At 43.3% G+C, this 16,997-nt stretch overlaps 1 protein-coding gene across 17 annotated transcripts in view; it reads right to left on the bottom strand.

The window, feature by feature from the left end:
- The window catches only part of PTK2 (protein tyrosine kinase 2), an 858,662-nt gene that overhangs the window by 221,389 nt on the left and 620,276 nt on the right, over window positions 1-16,997 (bottom strand). For all 17 annotated transcript variants that reach the window (XM_078686693.1, XM_078686689.1, XM_078686690.1 and 14 more), the window contains one exon: window positions 14,118-14,322. In XM_078686693.1, coding sequence (XP_078542819.1) covers window positions 14,118-14,322 — 205 coding nt within the window. The remainder of the gene's footprint in view (window positions 1-14,117; window positions 14,323-16,997) is intronic.

The following is a 16,997-nucleotide window of genomic DNA, read 5'->3' as shown; positions in this document are numbered from 1 at the left end:
ACGAGCAGTTGCCTTGGAAACCTGCGAGCATGGACCTCAAATTCAAGAAAAACATTGCACAACTTCCCTTTAGCAGTACCCTCGGTTTATACTCAGTTTGAAAAACAATGTTCTTAACTATTCACGTGTGCAGTGGTTATTAGTGATTTGTTATGCCGTCGGCTCTACTAACAAGCTGCTTCAGAAAACTCCAGATTGCATTTTTTTTCATCAAATTCTGCAAACAATCTAAACGTCTGCAGAACAGTCAAGTTGTTATTATCTGGCAGATGTACACTTCCATTTGATGACTATGAATAGTGTTCGGTCTTGCCTTTTTTTAAAAACAGAATAAACCCCCCTGCGAATGCGACAAATTCTGCCTATACTGAGTGGCATAGCATAGGCCTGTAGGAAGCTGGCTCCTTATATAGAATACCAAAAAGAGGTATATGGTGCAAAGAGCCCAAGTATTCCCTTACCAGTGGACATGGGCTTGCTCTAGCAGCCCCAAGGTGCTTGTAGTGAATGAGGGTAAACACTCATCCAAAAATGATATAACAGTTTCAGTGTTGACTCTGTTAACTACTTTCAATTCGATCCATCTGGAGAATAGATCTACTAAGACTAAGATGAACTTGATAGAATCATCTTGCCACACAATAGGTCCCATAATATCTAATGCTAATTCCTCCCAGGGTAATTTGGGACACCTAAGTGAGGACATTGGGGGATTAAGCGTTTTTTGACTTTTGTCAGAACACTCACATTGCACACAGTCTCGAACAGACCTTTCGATCTCCAAGTCAATGCCTGGCCACCAGTACAAGGCTTTTATAATTCTTTTTGTTCTGTATATTCCAGGATGTCCCTCATGGCCCAAAGAGATAATTTTTTGGCGTACTCCTAACGGTGGTATGAGTTTGTCACCACGACATAAGAAATCACCGTCAAGACTGAGTTCATCTTTGACCTCCCAGAATGGCTTCAATTGACTGTCAGTTTTAGTTAAGACAACCCAACCTTGGTTGACTTTTATTTTAACTGTTTCAAGAACATTATCCTTGTCAGAAGCTGAATTCCACTCATCCTTTGATAAGCCATGAGGATCAGAAAAAATTCCAGCAACACAACAATCATTCCAAGAGTTCAAATCAATTTCCTTCATTGGTAAGGGTAATCTACTTAAGAAGTCAGCGACCACATTCTTTGCACCAGGTACATACTGAATAGTGTAAATGAAATCTTGGAGTCTCATGGATAAACGAGCAATCCTGGCTGAAGCTCTGGACAAACCTTCCGTAGTGAGGAGCTTGGTCAGAGGTTTATGGTCTGAACGTAAAATAAACTGTTTACCCCAAATAAATTTACGAAAATGCTCCATTGCCCATACCACAGCAAGCGTCTCACGCTCGATCACAGAGTACTTTTCCTCACAAGGTGACAATGATCGTGAAGCGAAGGCTATGACAACTTCATCACCTTGTTGAGAAATCTGTGAGAGAACACTCCCCAAACCAACTCCACTAGCGTCAGTGGTCAAATAAGTTTTGGCGCACGGGTCAAAACCTTGTAGCATAGGCGCATTCACTATGGCATATTTGATTTCTTTAAATGCAGCACTACATTTCTCATCCCAAACAAAAGGTGATTTGTTCTTCATGAGAACACGCATGTGAAATGTTTTCTGTGAAAACTGATTAACAAATTTAGAGTAAAATTCAGCTAAACCAAGAAATGATCTGAGTTCATCCTTGGACTTAGGTTCAGGTGAATTCACTATTGCTTCAACTAATTTTGTTTTAGGTCTTATCCCTTCATCACAAATTTCATGACCTAAATACGTAACAGAGCTCTTTGAAAACTTGCACTTGCTGAGCTCCCCAACCAAACCATTATCAGCTAAAACCTTAAGAACTTTTCTCAGGAGATTGTCATGGTGATCTTTATCCTTTCCCATAATTAAAATATCATCCTGGAAAAAGATTACCCCTTTGATGTTTCCAAAAAGGTTGGTCATTAGCCTCTGAAATACTGCCGCAGCAGAGGCTAAGCCAAACGGCATTCTTTTAAATCGAAAACATCCAAATGGAGTAGCAAATGATGTAAGATGTCTACTTTCTGGATCAAGAACAACCTGATGATAAGCTGCTGATAGGTCCAAAGTGGAAAAAACTTTTGCATCTTTGGTTAAGGACAACATTTCATCAATGCGTGGAAGTGGATATTGATCAACCAAAATTTGACTGTTCAAATATCTCAAATCCACACATAAACGGGCCTTGCCATTGGCCTTGCGTGCGACGACCAATGGCGAAACCCATTCAGCTGCTTCAACAGTCTCAATAATATTAGCATTTAACAATTTATCAAGTTCGGATTTAACCTCATCCCTAATGATGAGAGGAATATTCCTGGCTTTGTGAATTTTAGAAATAGCATTGTCTTTAAGTCTGATTTGATGTGTAAAACCTTTCAGCTTGCCAATAGTGCCAGTAAATACAGAAGGAAACTCATCAATCACCCATTTCTTGGTGTCTTCACTTATGCAGGAAACCAACACTTGTTCCTTGCTATTGGGATCCAAAATTATGTGTAGACTTTTTTGATCCCTCCAACCCAACACTGAAGGACCATCCTTCGACACATACAACTTGCAAGTGGCATGCATACCTTTAAACTTGAAAATTAGTAGTCTGAACCCTAAAATCTCTATTGTGTTGTCGGTATAACTAACAGGTGAGATATCAGAAGGTTCCAACCAACTTCCAATTTGGTTAACAAATTTCTGATCCCAAACATTCTTGTTCACAATAGTATAGGGTGACCCAGAATCTGCAGCAAGTTGCGTCATGACTCCACCTAATGAGACTTGGCATAAGGGTTTACTAGAATCAATATCAGAAATGTTCAATACTACCTTTTTTTTTTTAACTGCATTTTGTACAAGTAGAACTTCTTCATCAGAAGATGAGGTACAATCCTGTGCTACCTCTTGAATGCAAGCAATCTTACCTTTTGAATTTTTAAAGACTTTTCTTTTACAGACCTTAGCAAAATGCCCCATAACCCCACAGTTCAGACATTTAGTGTTCTTAGCAGGACACTTAGGATAATGAGCAAGGTGAGAATGACTACCACATCTATAACACACAGGTTCAGAGGTTTTCTTATAGTCAAAATTTTCTTTGTTAGCATTAGTAGACCTGAAATCTTTGTTACTTCTAATAAAAGATTTCCCTTCAGAAATTTTGTTTACGATTTCAGTTTCCTTTTTCTCACTGGAAAGAGAAGCCTTTGCGCAACGTTCTGAGAGTTCAGCTTTTTTAACCATGGCGATAATTTCTTTCAAAGTTCCATCACCTTCAACCCATAGTTTATTCTGAATGGTTTTAGTTTTAGTGTACATGACAACTTGATCTCGAATAAGATCATCATGAAGTTGAGCAAATTTGCACTTAACAGCTAATTTTCTAAGTGCGGAAACGTAATCCTCAACTGATTCGGATTTATTTTGCTTGCGTTGAAAGAAGGAATGTCTGGTGACAGCAATGCAAACACAAGGAGAGAAATAATCATCGATATCCAAAAGTGCTGAATTGAAAACATCAATGTCACCAGCAGATCTATCAGTCTTGTCCAACTGATTGTAGATTCTTAATCCTTCAGGGCCAAGACCTAATAATAAAATCCTTTTTTTTCTTTCAGGAGTGAAAGGTCCACTAACATCTTCAAGATTTGCAACATAGTTCAAGAAATATTCTTTCCAATCTAACCAAGCAACAGGAGGATCACCAGGAACAACTAAAAATTCTCTTGGAGCATTTAGGTTCAGGCCATGTACAGGCTTTTCACCAGAAGAAATGGCACTGTTAGTGTCAGGCATAATGACACAAACCCAGAAAAAAAAATAATATATGTAAATATCAATGTATATTTGTTTTATCTTATTGAGGAAAGATACAAAAATTATTGCAGGCAGCACCTTACTTGAATTTGATATTGTCAAAATAAATAATACTGATAAACGTTTATAAATACCAGAAAACAGCAATTGCCAGCGTCCAGAATCAAATCGGTGTGAAACGCGATGAAAATGAAGAAAAATCGGCATAAAACCAATCTAAAATGGCCGCCGACGTGACCTTACGTGGGGTCGTACCCACAATTCAATGCGCGAGTACCCACAATTCCATGCGCATGTAGTAGTGATGAGCAGTGCACTGACGCGCGATGACAAAGGAAGGTTCTGCAAGATGCCGCGACGTTCAAACTCACTGGAGCGGGAGCTAACACGCTGTAGCGGTTTGTGAAACGGTGGCGTTTGAAAGATGCAGAGTGGGTAGGAAGCTAAAATAAAGTGGTTTTCTTCATTTTTTTTTTGAAAAGATAAATGAAAGTCTCACCGCACTAAGGCACAGCTGTTTTGAAGAGAAACGAATAGTTTTCTTTGAAACGAAGAGTTTTCTTGAATCCAGGATAACAAATGTAGAGTTGTATGAAGCAGGATATCAATTTCATTAGAAAATTGCCAGTTTCCCTCGTCGCCAAATTTGTAGTGAATGAATACCCTCCAAGTTTGGTAATAAATCTTCTTTATTCCTCAAGATATGCAGTACAGATAAAAAGGTGCTGCCAGCTTGTAAACGAACTCCAGACTGACCAGCACTCCACACACAAGCATAGTGACATACACACATTCTATGCATGACCTACAACAGTTCTATCATTGCTAAAGAAGCACTTCTAAAAATAACATTATAAGCATTACTACAGTGCTCTTCTAGGGGGCAGTGTGGTCGAGCTGCCTTGGGCCTGATCATGCGAGGTTAAAGATCTTCTGCTGCAAGTAACCACAAGCCAGAAGCTCTGCTAAGGGTAATGCTGTGACATTACAGCGACGCAGACATTTTGGCTGAATACAGGGAGGCGCTAATAACTTGGTCGGACACCAAGAGGCTTTCAATCAGAACTTCAAAGGGCTGCTTTCGTCTGTCCTTCTGCAGATCATCAGCAAACAAACACCTGCACTGTCTCCCATAAGACTTAACCAGAACGGCGTAGCAGGGCTGAAATGCTTGCCTTTTTCAAAGCTGCTCACACAGCTCCACACATTTTCTTTACTAAGATATCCTGCCTCTTGCATCACACATTTTCCATACTAAGATATCCTGCCTCTTGCTTCCTCTGTCTGGTGGAATGATTGTCTCCAGGGCCAAAGCATGTCACTTCCTAAGAATTGCTGAGTTTGATTTTGAATCAGTTTTCAGAAACGCAGTCTTGCACTGGTGGTCTACACTTCTTTAGAATCTAGGGGGCTGTTTTTTTAATTTGCAGGTGTGATAAATGAAGCTTCTTCAACTGCTGCAAATCATGGCATCAAGGAAAGTTATGGTATGGATTACATTCTCTTTTGTAGGGTTTCCATAATTACGGAGATTGATGATTGTGATATTTCCAACAGAACGCTGAGTTTTGCAGCATCTCTCAGAAGAACCTCCTTAAATGTGGAGATATTGTTTACAGGGAGCACCTGAAGACGATGTTGGGATGTATGAGTTTGAAGTTATAGTGTGTGACTGAATGCTTGAAGAGGACGACGAAGGTGACCTTCTTTATGAAGATAAACTATCATGGGATGGCGGCTCAACAGCAAGAATAATTCCAGATTTTGGAGTATATACATTTAGAGAAGTAGACACATTTGGAGGTGTTTTATCAAATGGTACGATCTGTACCTTAGATTTCGAGGGTGGAACCAAAGGGTGCAACATTATCTGTACTGGGACCGCTGTATAAACTACAATACCCAGCTAGCGGGCTTGTATTGGAGACCATGCTGGTGATGCAGATGAAGAGCATATCCTCATGGCTGTAACAGATTTGTTCTTCGATGACAAAGATTTTTGCAAAGACTTTGAGTGCCTAGAGTTACACATCCTGATGACAAACTGCCTTGGCATTAAAGCAGCAAATGTTTTGAAGCATTATGTTTCAATGTCAACTATGTCCCCAACAGCAATATCTTGGATAGCCTTAGTGACGACATTGGGGTTGATCCAGTTTACGCCAGGGAACAGGTGGGTACAGCGAAAGCCTTTGATGTCAAAGGGTGTGATGCCTTAATCTGGTGTGGTATTGTTTCTTGTGCTGCCTCCTCTCTTGGGCCTCCCTCTAGCCGATCAATGGGTCAATAGCTGTGTCCCAGCGGAAGGAAACCCTACACTGGGTCACTGGCTGCTTTGCATCTCCTACTGGCAGGGCACTTAACTGGGATGGCTTCTAGATAGCGATAAAGAAGTGGGAAAACACAACATTCCTGTCAGAGAAAACCTATAATCTCAAAAAGGCATCAAGTGAACACTTTTAGGGAAGGTTGTAGAAAAACCTTTAAGAACAAAACCGAATTGTAAAATCCTAAAAGTGGTCTCATATCCCAAAATCTAAGCATGATCTGGCAAAAATATAACTGGAGCCCGCCATAAACTGACAGTAAGGGGCATGATGGGATAGGGAAGGGTTTCAACTCTACTTGACTGCTACCTATCTGGCTGCATTTCTCTCCATTTCGGACATGCTTATCAGGAGAATTCAGGAGACTTAGGAACAGCTGCAGCTCCTAAGCTAAGGTAGAGGAGCCTTGCCCCACTGCTCTGCAAGCAGTAGTTAAAGGAAAATGATAATAACCAATGTTATTATCATTTTAGTTTTCCATTTCCTGGTGTGGGCGGGGCTGCTCTGCCGACAGAGCAGGGGCCAGGGGAAGGAGTTGATTGCTCACTCAAAGTGCGCATGAATGTTTGGACGGCCAAACATTTATGCACACTTTGCCTGTTCTCCACCTAGGCTCCATTACAGCCTGGGTGGAGAACATGAGCTCCCTTTCCCTCTCGGAGTGCCAAACCACGGCGCTCAGACCATTCACAACGCTGCACTGCAACATTGTGATTGGATTCGGGGAGGCTGGGATCTCGTGTGGTTCCTGCTGCCGGACTGCAGACAAGAAGATAAGAGGAGGATGGAGGAGAGGCGGCGGCGGCTGGCCATAGCCAGGTAAGTGTTTTTTTTCTTTTTCCATTCCTCCCTCCCCCAAACCGGTAGGAGCCGCTCTTGTTTAGGAATATCCCGCAAAGTAGTTTTGGCTCGTACATGAAGGTTTTTTAACCTACAATACACAAATTAGAGAACAAAAAAAAATGAAATTTGGAAATTGGTTTGGGGCTAGGGTGCAGTAGTTCGTCCTTTAATTATGGCACTAAAAGTGCATTTGTTTTCTAACATTTATGATTATACATATATATATAAATATAAATATTAAACAAAGGTGGCATGGTCCCCGTGTAGTCATAATGAGGTAAGGTAATCCACTGAGAAGCGTTTTTTGTTTTATTAATATCTTTATAGTTCCTTTGATGATCCTTCATGAAACTTTAAAAAGAAAAAACCCATCAGATTTAGGTTCAACATGCCAAGTTTTGTGCAGATCGAAAATGGAGGGGCGCGATGGGGGAGGGTGGGGGGGCGAGGGTTTAAACAAGTGTTGTTTTCATTTTTAACTTACACCACAGTCCTTGCTCTTCACTACAGGAAAAACACCAATTGAAAGGAATTACACCAATATTTGACATGAAACCAGAACTTTACTCAAATAAGTGTCTTTATTTGGTTAGATGTAAATCAGTTCATACATTTAGTGTTAGTTAAGTGTTGGAAAGGCATAACATTTATTGGATATTTCTAGGTGTACCTGTTGGCATCCATGTTGAAGATGCAGGGACCCTTGGCTTATGGCACGGGCATCAAGTAAATTATAGAATATAAGTAACCTGTTAAACACTGGGACCTAACAAACAGCCCTCTGTTGCTGGTAGACGCATTACACTTTTCTGTTCCTCTTAAGTCAAGTATTCTGCAAAGTGTAGATTTACTAGTCCGGGGGCGGGGTGGAGTACAAATGAATACAAATTGTCGAAGAGTTGGGTGTCAACTATCAGTTTGAGAGAACTAGTGTTAGATCACATAAACCTGCTTTGTAATAAGTACCTTCAACAAACATTAACAATTTACTGAAAAGCCTCTGATGAGAGAGTAAGGGCATTATCCATGATACATTCACAGGTAAAATATAACAGGTCAGTATATAAAAATATACAATTATTTCTTCAAACATAGAAGTACTGTTGCTCTTTACTGCTCCCATACAATTCCTCTATCCTGATTTGTATTTGTCCAGTTGCAATATGTTTAAAAGTGCCACTCAACATGGTACCGTACAGTCAGTAACAGAACTTTAGCGAAATTTCAGATTCCTATCTAGTGAAGGATTATTTAAATATTCGTAAAACAGCATGCTTCGAAAACTCCCAGAATGAAACCGGTATCTAAAATTGTTCCTCTCACACTGCAATCTTTGCTTTCCTCCTATTAAGGTCTTCATTGTGCCCAAAGTGCACATAACACCACAGTGGGGCCTAATGTGGGCCTAAGCACAACTCCACACCTTTATGCCATTTTATCACATACTCTAAAGTACCTCCTTCCAAAAGCCTCCTGTGTTCCTGGCTGTTCACGGACCACTTCACACTTGTCTCATACTAAGAAGCTTAGAAGCCCCACGGTTTACAGCAGTATACAACAAGCATTTACAATGCAACGGTTTCGCCTTTGGAAAAGTTTGAGCTATTGGCATTGTAAATGACAAAATTTGTATTTATGTGTTGGTTTTGAAAACAGATAAATAAATGGCATTGTCATTTACATTGCCAATAGCTCGAACTTTTCCAAAGGCGAAACCGTTGCATTGTAAATGCTTGTTTCAAAGGGGGCCTCGAAACGGGTTCCTATCGGGCTCTGTTTTGTGCCCTGGCACAGGCGGTCCTCTTTATCCCGAACTGCAGTGACAACAGGCACATCCTGTGCTCACACTGCTCACTTATCACTCCTGGAGAAGTTAGGGCATGACGTCATGCCAGGTGAGCATTGTAGGGGAATGGAAATCCTTTAAAGAGAGTCATTTTCTCTCTGGATTTCCCTTCTCTTTTTGAAACTCAGGAGCAGCAACATTATCACCAGTGCTTTAAGTCAAAGCTTTTTCAATGATATATACAAGCCATAGTTGCTGCTTATTTATCTTAGCCAACTAACAACCATTGACAAAGTCAATAGCCCTGGCTTTTTGTAGGGATGATGTTAATTGTTCTATCATATACCTGGATGCATATGAATGAAACATCAAAATACAAGTCGGGCAGCACACTATGCTAAGCACAGGTTTTTAATTTACCTGTTTTTAAGCCACGCCCTAATTACAACAGCCACGCCCCTTTGAGAGACCACCCCCAGTTTTTTCATCCCACTTAAAGCCCTGGCTATGATGGATAGTTTCCATGTTGGTCGCGCGCTGCACACTGCAGGGTCCCAGCAGCACTGCACTATTAGCGCCCCGTGCTCCACCCGCTGGCCTGAGGTCACTCTCCCCTGCGCCCGGCCCGGAGCCCGCCCATCCTCCAAACCCTCCTTCCAAAGGAAGCGGGCAGGGCTGGATCCCCCGCCATTGACGTCAGCAGCGAGGCCACGTGACCCCAAAGGAGCACCAGCGGCGCAGGGGAGGGGAGGCGCGCGCTCACCGCACGCGCACACACTGACAGGCGCAGACACGCAGCCACAGAGGGGCGCACTGATTCAGTGACACATGCAGACGCACCGAAGCAGGCATGTAGAGACGTGCGTTGACATACAGGCGCCAACACGGTGACAGGCCCACGCAGCGACCGAGACACACACACAAAGTGACAGTGAGCAATCTACTCCTCCATGTTGAGGAACGCACCGTGGCATACATGCACAACGACAGGGAAAAGGAAAAACAGAAAACCTCGGAGATATAGGGCACATACGGGGATAGGTACACAGTGAAGGAGGAAAACCAAAGAGACGAATGCATTGAGAGACACACAGGAGACCTTGATGCACACACGGCAAGTAAAAAAAACAAAACACATACACGTCCAATCAAGCATAGAGGCCGTGACAAAGGCACACGTTGTAGCAGGCACAGCAAGGGACAAACAAAAGCAACAATAAACACTATGACACACGCACAGTGACATACAGGTTCAGCTCCGAGCAAAAATGCACACATTAACAAAAATAACACGATGACAAGCTCGGTGACAGGTAAAGCAAAGTGACAGAAACAGACAGAGGCAAATTGATTGACACAAACCAGCCTGACAGTGACAGGAAAACATGCACGAGGCAAAATCCCCTCGCTAGGGGGGCATGGTGAGAACAAGTCAGGTCCCGGGCCGGCCAGCCAATCATAGCGCGGCCCGGGGATGACGTCACGGGGGTGTCCCGGGCCGGCAGCCAATCGCAGCGTCGCCCGGGACAAAGGGGCGGGGCTTAAAAAAAGCCCGAGAAACGCCCCCAAATCGCGTTTTCCCCGAGAAAGCGCGATTGACAGCCTCTGTCTCCCAATGGCTAGCCTCCATTTATGGAGCTAGCCAATGAAAGACAGAGGCGGGTCATCGATCAGATATAGAACTCAAGAGGTTTTGCTAGCGCATGCGCACTACGTGCGCACTTGCAGGCAAAACCTAAAAAACAAGCAGAGAAACTGGCAACAGAAAATAGAAGGCCCTCTAGCCAGGGACAGGTCATCACACCATCTTTTAACTATCTCGGACAGGAATTAGAAGCAAAACCCTGGACGTAAGGCATTGGCCGGGCCCTTCAACAAGTATAACACAAGCAAGCAGATGTAGGGTCGTCTCCAACCGGACTTCCCGATAGAGAATAGATCAACCATGGCTGCGCAGAAATTTCCCTACCGGGGCAAGCGGATTGGTGAACACCCTAGGGCAGATTTCATACCAAAGGACTGAAAATGCAAGGACAAATTAGCAAACCTCCTGAATCGCCAATCAGAGAAACCAGACTGGAATGTGGAGATAGGCATTCCTCAAATCATGTGCCATCATAAAAGTCTGCAGGCATGACAAAGGAAATGATGCCCCTAGAGATGTGATACTCAAAGTACGGCCCGGGGCAGCATGCGGCCCTCCTGACCGTTCGTTACACACGGCCCCCTGAGCAGCAGCAGCAGCACTGGGCTGCTGTTTGCGCGACTCAACACTAACATTATAAAAAAATAATTTACAGCAAGCACTTATTTTAAGGTTATTTGCAGTTAAACAAAAGGAAGTAACTAGGCCCTTAACTTTAGGAACACCTTCATTAATAAAGACAGCAAACATGTAAAAATACGATAGTCTTTTGAAAATGTCAAAAAGTGTATTTCATTGACCTGTAGAACCATTTCACCGTAGTAAATCAAATTATAGCAGTGCATTCAGCAATAGATTTTTTTTTTAAGTGATGGTTTTCAATCATGAATTTAGGAACATTCATGCTTTCCACGGCCCCCTTCCTCCTATAATGCCATTAGTGATTACATCCAAGCACAGGAGATGGTTTTGTGCTGCACGTATCCTGAAATCATATATTTCGAGGCCCTCTTATATGTGATAATAAAGAAAAAGGAGGGAATTGAAATAAAGCAATTGCCCATGGTCACACAATTTGGTCAAGTAGAGAAGCAGAGATTTATCCCAGGTTTTCTGGTTGCACATTTCGCAACTGAGTACAGCCAGTATATATACACATGCTTTGCTTCCCCTACACTCACTTTACAACCCCCTCCCCCGCTGGCATCAGTGTGGCCTCGGTCACACCAAAGACCAAACATTGCGGCCCCCGGTAAAATGTTTGTAAATACCCATGCAGTACACCATATTTAGTGTTGTTGGTTATCCACCCAATGACTTGTCTATCCAGTAGTAACTGGTCTCTGCAAGGGTTTTTTTTTTTTTAATAGCACTCGCAACCCATAACGAGTCGGTGTCTAAGCTCCTTCCAATATTTTCATATAATGGAAAAAAGACAAGAGTAGATTGTGAGGCCTTTTCTTTGTGTGTTGTGGCAATAGGTGGTGATTGGGCAGCATCCATGGTGGATACTGTTATTTATCATTGCTTTTTGAAGGCTTAAGACTATTTTGCTCCATTTGAATAACAGGGTTGTTCATTTTGTAAATTTGTTTCTCAAAAGTGACAATAACGAGCAGTCAATTTTTGATCAAGGTAGTTTTAAAGTGACTTGAATTATATCATAATGCGAACTGATTTCGATGTTGTAGGGAAATAAAATAAAACCGCAAAATACACTTCACAACTTAATATATAGTTCCCACGCATCCTCATATGTTCTGCAAGCGCAAAGCGTCACACCAGGAGAACAAGGTGTCCTGAAAAATTATAATGGTAAGTCGGCCACAATAATCTAGACCCACATCCATGTAGATATAATACATATACTCACATCTTCCCTATGAACCAACCTACTCCGGTTCTCTAATACTTTAGCTACATATTGCCATCACGTCTTGACTCCCTTACAATTCGCGCCAACTGTTGTGACCTCACATAAACGAGGTTTGAGACAATAGGAAAGAAACTCTATTTACCCAATAACTTGCTTTAACTTGAAAAGGACACGGGAGACATAAAACAAATAAAAATAACAGTTTGCATACGCGACAAAGTAAACAAAGAAAAATCAACATGTTGACCCTCTGTTGAGTACAGACAGCTGCCATGCAAGGAACCACAACGCATACAGACCCTACCCATTACATCACCTTAGGCTCACTGGCTCAGATGCCCACCGACTCTATCATCCCAATAGCATAGCCTCTTTCTCCCCGTTTACTTTCATCACCCCTTTCACTCATGGTAAAGTGCTCTAAGCACTGCCGCTCTTTCAACACCCCTAGCTCGTTCCCACACCCCCCTAGTACAGCAGCAAATCCACGCCAGGGGCAGTTACAGGTACAATCTTGCCCCGCCCTCACTTGTTGGTCTGGTGGTACAGCGCCTCCATGCTGCTCTCCCGGTGCTGAACTTCCCCGCTCCACCTCCTCCTTTCCACTTCGTGGCGGCAGCTTAGACTGCAACTCTGACAGCACACGTCACCACAAGCCAGGGCATTTCCGGGCCGGCGTCAGAGCCAGTTCCGGTGCAAAGGGCGTTGCTGCCAAGCCAGCCGGAGCGTCACAGATCAGCGGGAGCCCACGGGTGAACATTGATCTTGTTTTTTTTATGGCCAGCGTTTGCCGGACTAGGGGTAACTAACAGGTCATAACTTCATTAGTTACATATGAAAATGCGCAGTCTTCTTACTGCGACGGGTGCAGCAAACCAGTAAAAGCACGTCCGTTTTCTGTTTTCATGACATTTTTATTAAAGGTATTGTGAAACAGGAATTTCGCTGCTTTGCCAAACTATTAACCAGTTTATATTTTGAGTGTGTGGATAGGTGTGCAGTATGCCTGTAGAATCCTCTGTTTGGCGAGTGCACGCAAACAGTGCAGTACTTCTGCAACAATCCGAGCAGTATTTTTCGAGTTCCACGTTGCACGAACGGGAGGGGGGCGGGAGAGAACACGGACGACGGGAGGGGGGCGGGAGAGAACACGGACGACGGGAGGGGACACGGACGACGGGAGGGGGGCGGGAGAGGACACGGACGGCGGGAGGGGGGCGGGAGAGGACACGGACGGCGGGAGAGGACACGGACGACGGGAGGGGGGCGGGAGAGGACACGGACGGCGGGAAAGGGGAGGGAACAGGAAAAAACGTAACTCCGCCCTGGGAAAAAATCTCGGGAACGCCCCCGAATCTGGTCCGGCCTTGACGGACAGATCCGGCACTCAATGGCTAGCCTCCATTTATGGAGCTAGCCAATGAGAGCCGGGGGACGTTCCCGAAGTGCTTATTGGGGACATAGGATTTCACCTGCGCTGAAAGGCTGCGCAGCAGCCTTCGGCAGGCGAAACCCAAAAAGACATAACTTTGGCAAAAGGTGCCTTTGTGCATACCAATTTAGAAAAAGTACTTAAAAAAAGCCATTTGAGGTGGTGTAGGAAGAATATATCTATAACTGAAGTTTCTCTTTAAAACGAACAAAATAAAAAATAAAAACACTCCTTACACATATTCGATTTCCTCGAAGCATTCAATATAACTGTTACCAAAGAATCGTTGACTGATAGTTCTCGAGTGCACCATTCCCCTTACCTAAGTTGTGCTTTCAGCTCTGTGAACCTGGGCCTTCGGCTGGGGTCATAAGCCCAACACTTCGTCATAAGGCTGTAGAGAGTGGGAGGGCAGTTCTGAGGCATTTGTAACCGTTCTCCATTCTCAATTCGACCAATCACATCGTTGTTCTTCACTCCTTGGAAGGGCTTCACACCATACATTAAAATTTCCCACATGCACACACCTTTAGAGAAAGAAAATGCAATTGAGTACAAAGACCACAGAAAGAGCATACACCCTTTAGAAAATCACATTTTACGGGAAAGAATGTGCCCTAACAGCAAGAGTGCATCAGCTGAAAGGAATGCACTCGTGAATCAAACAGGAGCAGCTAACCCCAAAGGAAGGTGCTTTAAGTAAAATAGTCTCCGACATCTCAAACAAAAGACATTACACAATATGTAAAAACAGAAATAGGGGTGTTAATCCCTTCCCTCCAAAACACTGACTCACTGCAAATAGTTAATGGAAAATTCAGTCATGTGTACATTTCGGGGAGATGTACCGGAAGTCACTGGAATAGCCGGTCATGTTACCTGTGCATTAATTTCTCATATGTAGTTATTTTCTGTATATATATTTATCACATGCTGAACATCCTCCACAGTTGGAAATGAGGCACTGACTACACATAAGCAGCAGCACTCTTTTCTGATTACTTTACACATGTATACGTGTTATTTTACAATCAATGCTTGCCCCTGCACGCTTTCCATAATTCGCTTGGGCACACAGCAGGCACTTGTTAATGACTACCACCTCCCCTGCCCCTATTAAAGGACCAATCTTGCCTCTGTAAAATTCCTCTTCAGTGTATTACAAAAAGTGGCAATTTGGTCCAGAAACAAAAGTGTTTGTGGAAACAACATTTGCATGGTGAATAAACCAAGGGTTGCGAGTAGTCCATATTGCTATGTAATGGTAATGCATATACTTATTACCCACTGCACTCAATAGGCAGTGTGCTTCAGGATTTTTTGGAACAGCGGTTTCATCTGACATTTGGCTTCACTGTTGAACTTGTCTTTGGAGCTTTGAGGTATTAGCGATTTAGTACACCAAATACAGCTCATTTATATGAAGGGGGAGGGAGACGGAGAGGGCGCAACAGAGTAAAATACCATGAAACGTTATTACCACCTTAAAGCATCCCAAGCCACCATAAGCATACCCTTCTCTTTATTTGAAGGGACGGGGCTTAGTTCAAACGGTACCTGAATTACCTTGAGTGCTTTGCTTAGAGACATTTTGGGGGGGAGTTCTTGCTTGATTCAATAAACACGACAGGTTAGTTGTGAAGCTGGAGGGATGTCCTTTGAGGGTCTGCAGATTTTGAAAAGATAGTGGAAGGGGGACATTTGAATTCATCTTTTTAAAGTGCACAGTAGCTTTTCTTCATACTGGAAAGGGCGGTCTTTGTGCCATGACTATTCATATAGAGCGCGACTTGGGGCTAAGGTGTGTGGTTTGCGGCTAGTCACTCCAGACTGCGGCAAACATCCAACCTGCCTTTTAATGGCCCATCTGATGACACAATTGTGGATGAGCCAAAAGTTAGAATGGAGATTAAAGTTATTTATCAACAGTCGCCATCATTAATAACACCGTGGGCTTAAAACCATGTATGCTTAAATTGACATAGAATATAAAAAAAATGTATAGTCCATACGGAAAGGACCCAAGTTTGTAGGTGTGCGGGAACTCAAAAGGCTCAGCTATTTTGATAAAATCACAGGATAGTCATTAGGAGTTCAAGTGAGTGAGATTGGTAAATCGGTTACGTGAAATGTTGAGGGCAAAATACAAATTAGTTATCTGACACGATATTTTAGTGCAACATGCGCCATCATATCAATTTTTAAAACGAAGAAGCATTTCCTGCTAAAACATACTGCAAAAAACACAGGTGCCATGAGCAACAACTGCTCAAGATCTGGCAATTCTTCTTGTTACTGCGCGCTCGAGGTAACATTTTTTTGCAGCGGACACCACATAATTGAGGGATGAGGCATAGTGGTGCAATTTCGGAAATTTTGTGAAGCAAGTGCATAGTGAAATTCACAAAATTATGCTAGTGTGATTGAAGTATCATACAGTATTTGTCCTGGGTGTCTGCTGGAGAGGTGCCGCACAAGTTACTTACCTTCGATAACGATATATCTGTAAGAAACAGTAGTTAGTGTTAGATTCCTTACCTTAGAATATCCCCAGGCGTCAGACTGGATCCGGAAAGTTTTGCATAGCAGTACCCTTGCGCCTCGGTAGGCGTCGTCCGCGTCCATCGTCGTTGTGATGACGTCGTCGGAGTACTTAGATGCCGCACTCGCACGCTGACGTCAGTTCTTATACATAGCTTTTCCGTGCCAGAAACGCAGAGGCATGATAAAAACCGACACTGGTGCCATGAAACTAGGGCTCTCAAAGGAATGACCTTAACCCTAGATATCGGTTCGCAGAACGGGGAGGATGGGTGGGGCAGTAAGGACTCTAACACTAACTTCTGTTTCTTACAGATATATCGTTACCGAAGGTAAGTAACTTGTGCATCTGAGGGGATCGGTAACCGACATAAGTCGGTGGCAATCGGTACAGGGCTTGAACCCGGGCATCCCTACCGGCACCGAGAGTCGTAAAGACTCGAAGAGAGATCAAAAGGCTTGAAAAAGTTTAGTCAAAAAGTGACTAAAGTACTGCTTTTTCCAGATCTGCTCTTGCCAGCGCGGGAAAAAAAATAACTGACGTCAGTGCGCGAGGGCGGCGTCCAAGTACTCCGAAGACGTCATCACGGCGCCAACGACAGACGCGGAGCCGCGGACAACGCCTACCGACGCGCAAGGGTACTGCTAAGCAAAACTTTCC

The sequence above is a fragment of the Lissotriton helveticus genome, chromosome 4_1 (genome assembly GCF_964261635.1).
Source record: "Lissotriton helveticus chromosome 4_1, aLisHel1.1, whole genome shotgun sequence".
In the NCBI taxonomy this organism is placed as follows: domain Eukaryota; kingdom Metazoa; phylum Chordata; class Amphibia; order Caudata; family Salamandridae; genus Lissotriton; species Lissotriton helveticus.
Note: the sequence above shows the minus strand (reverse complement) of the source record. Positions and strands in the feature narration are given on the sequence as shown.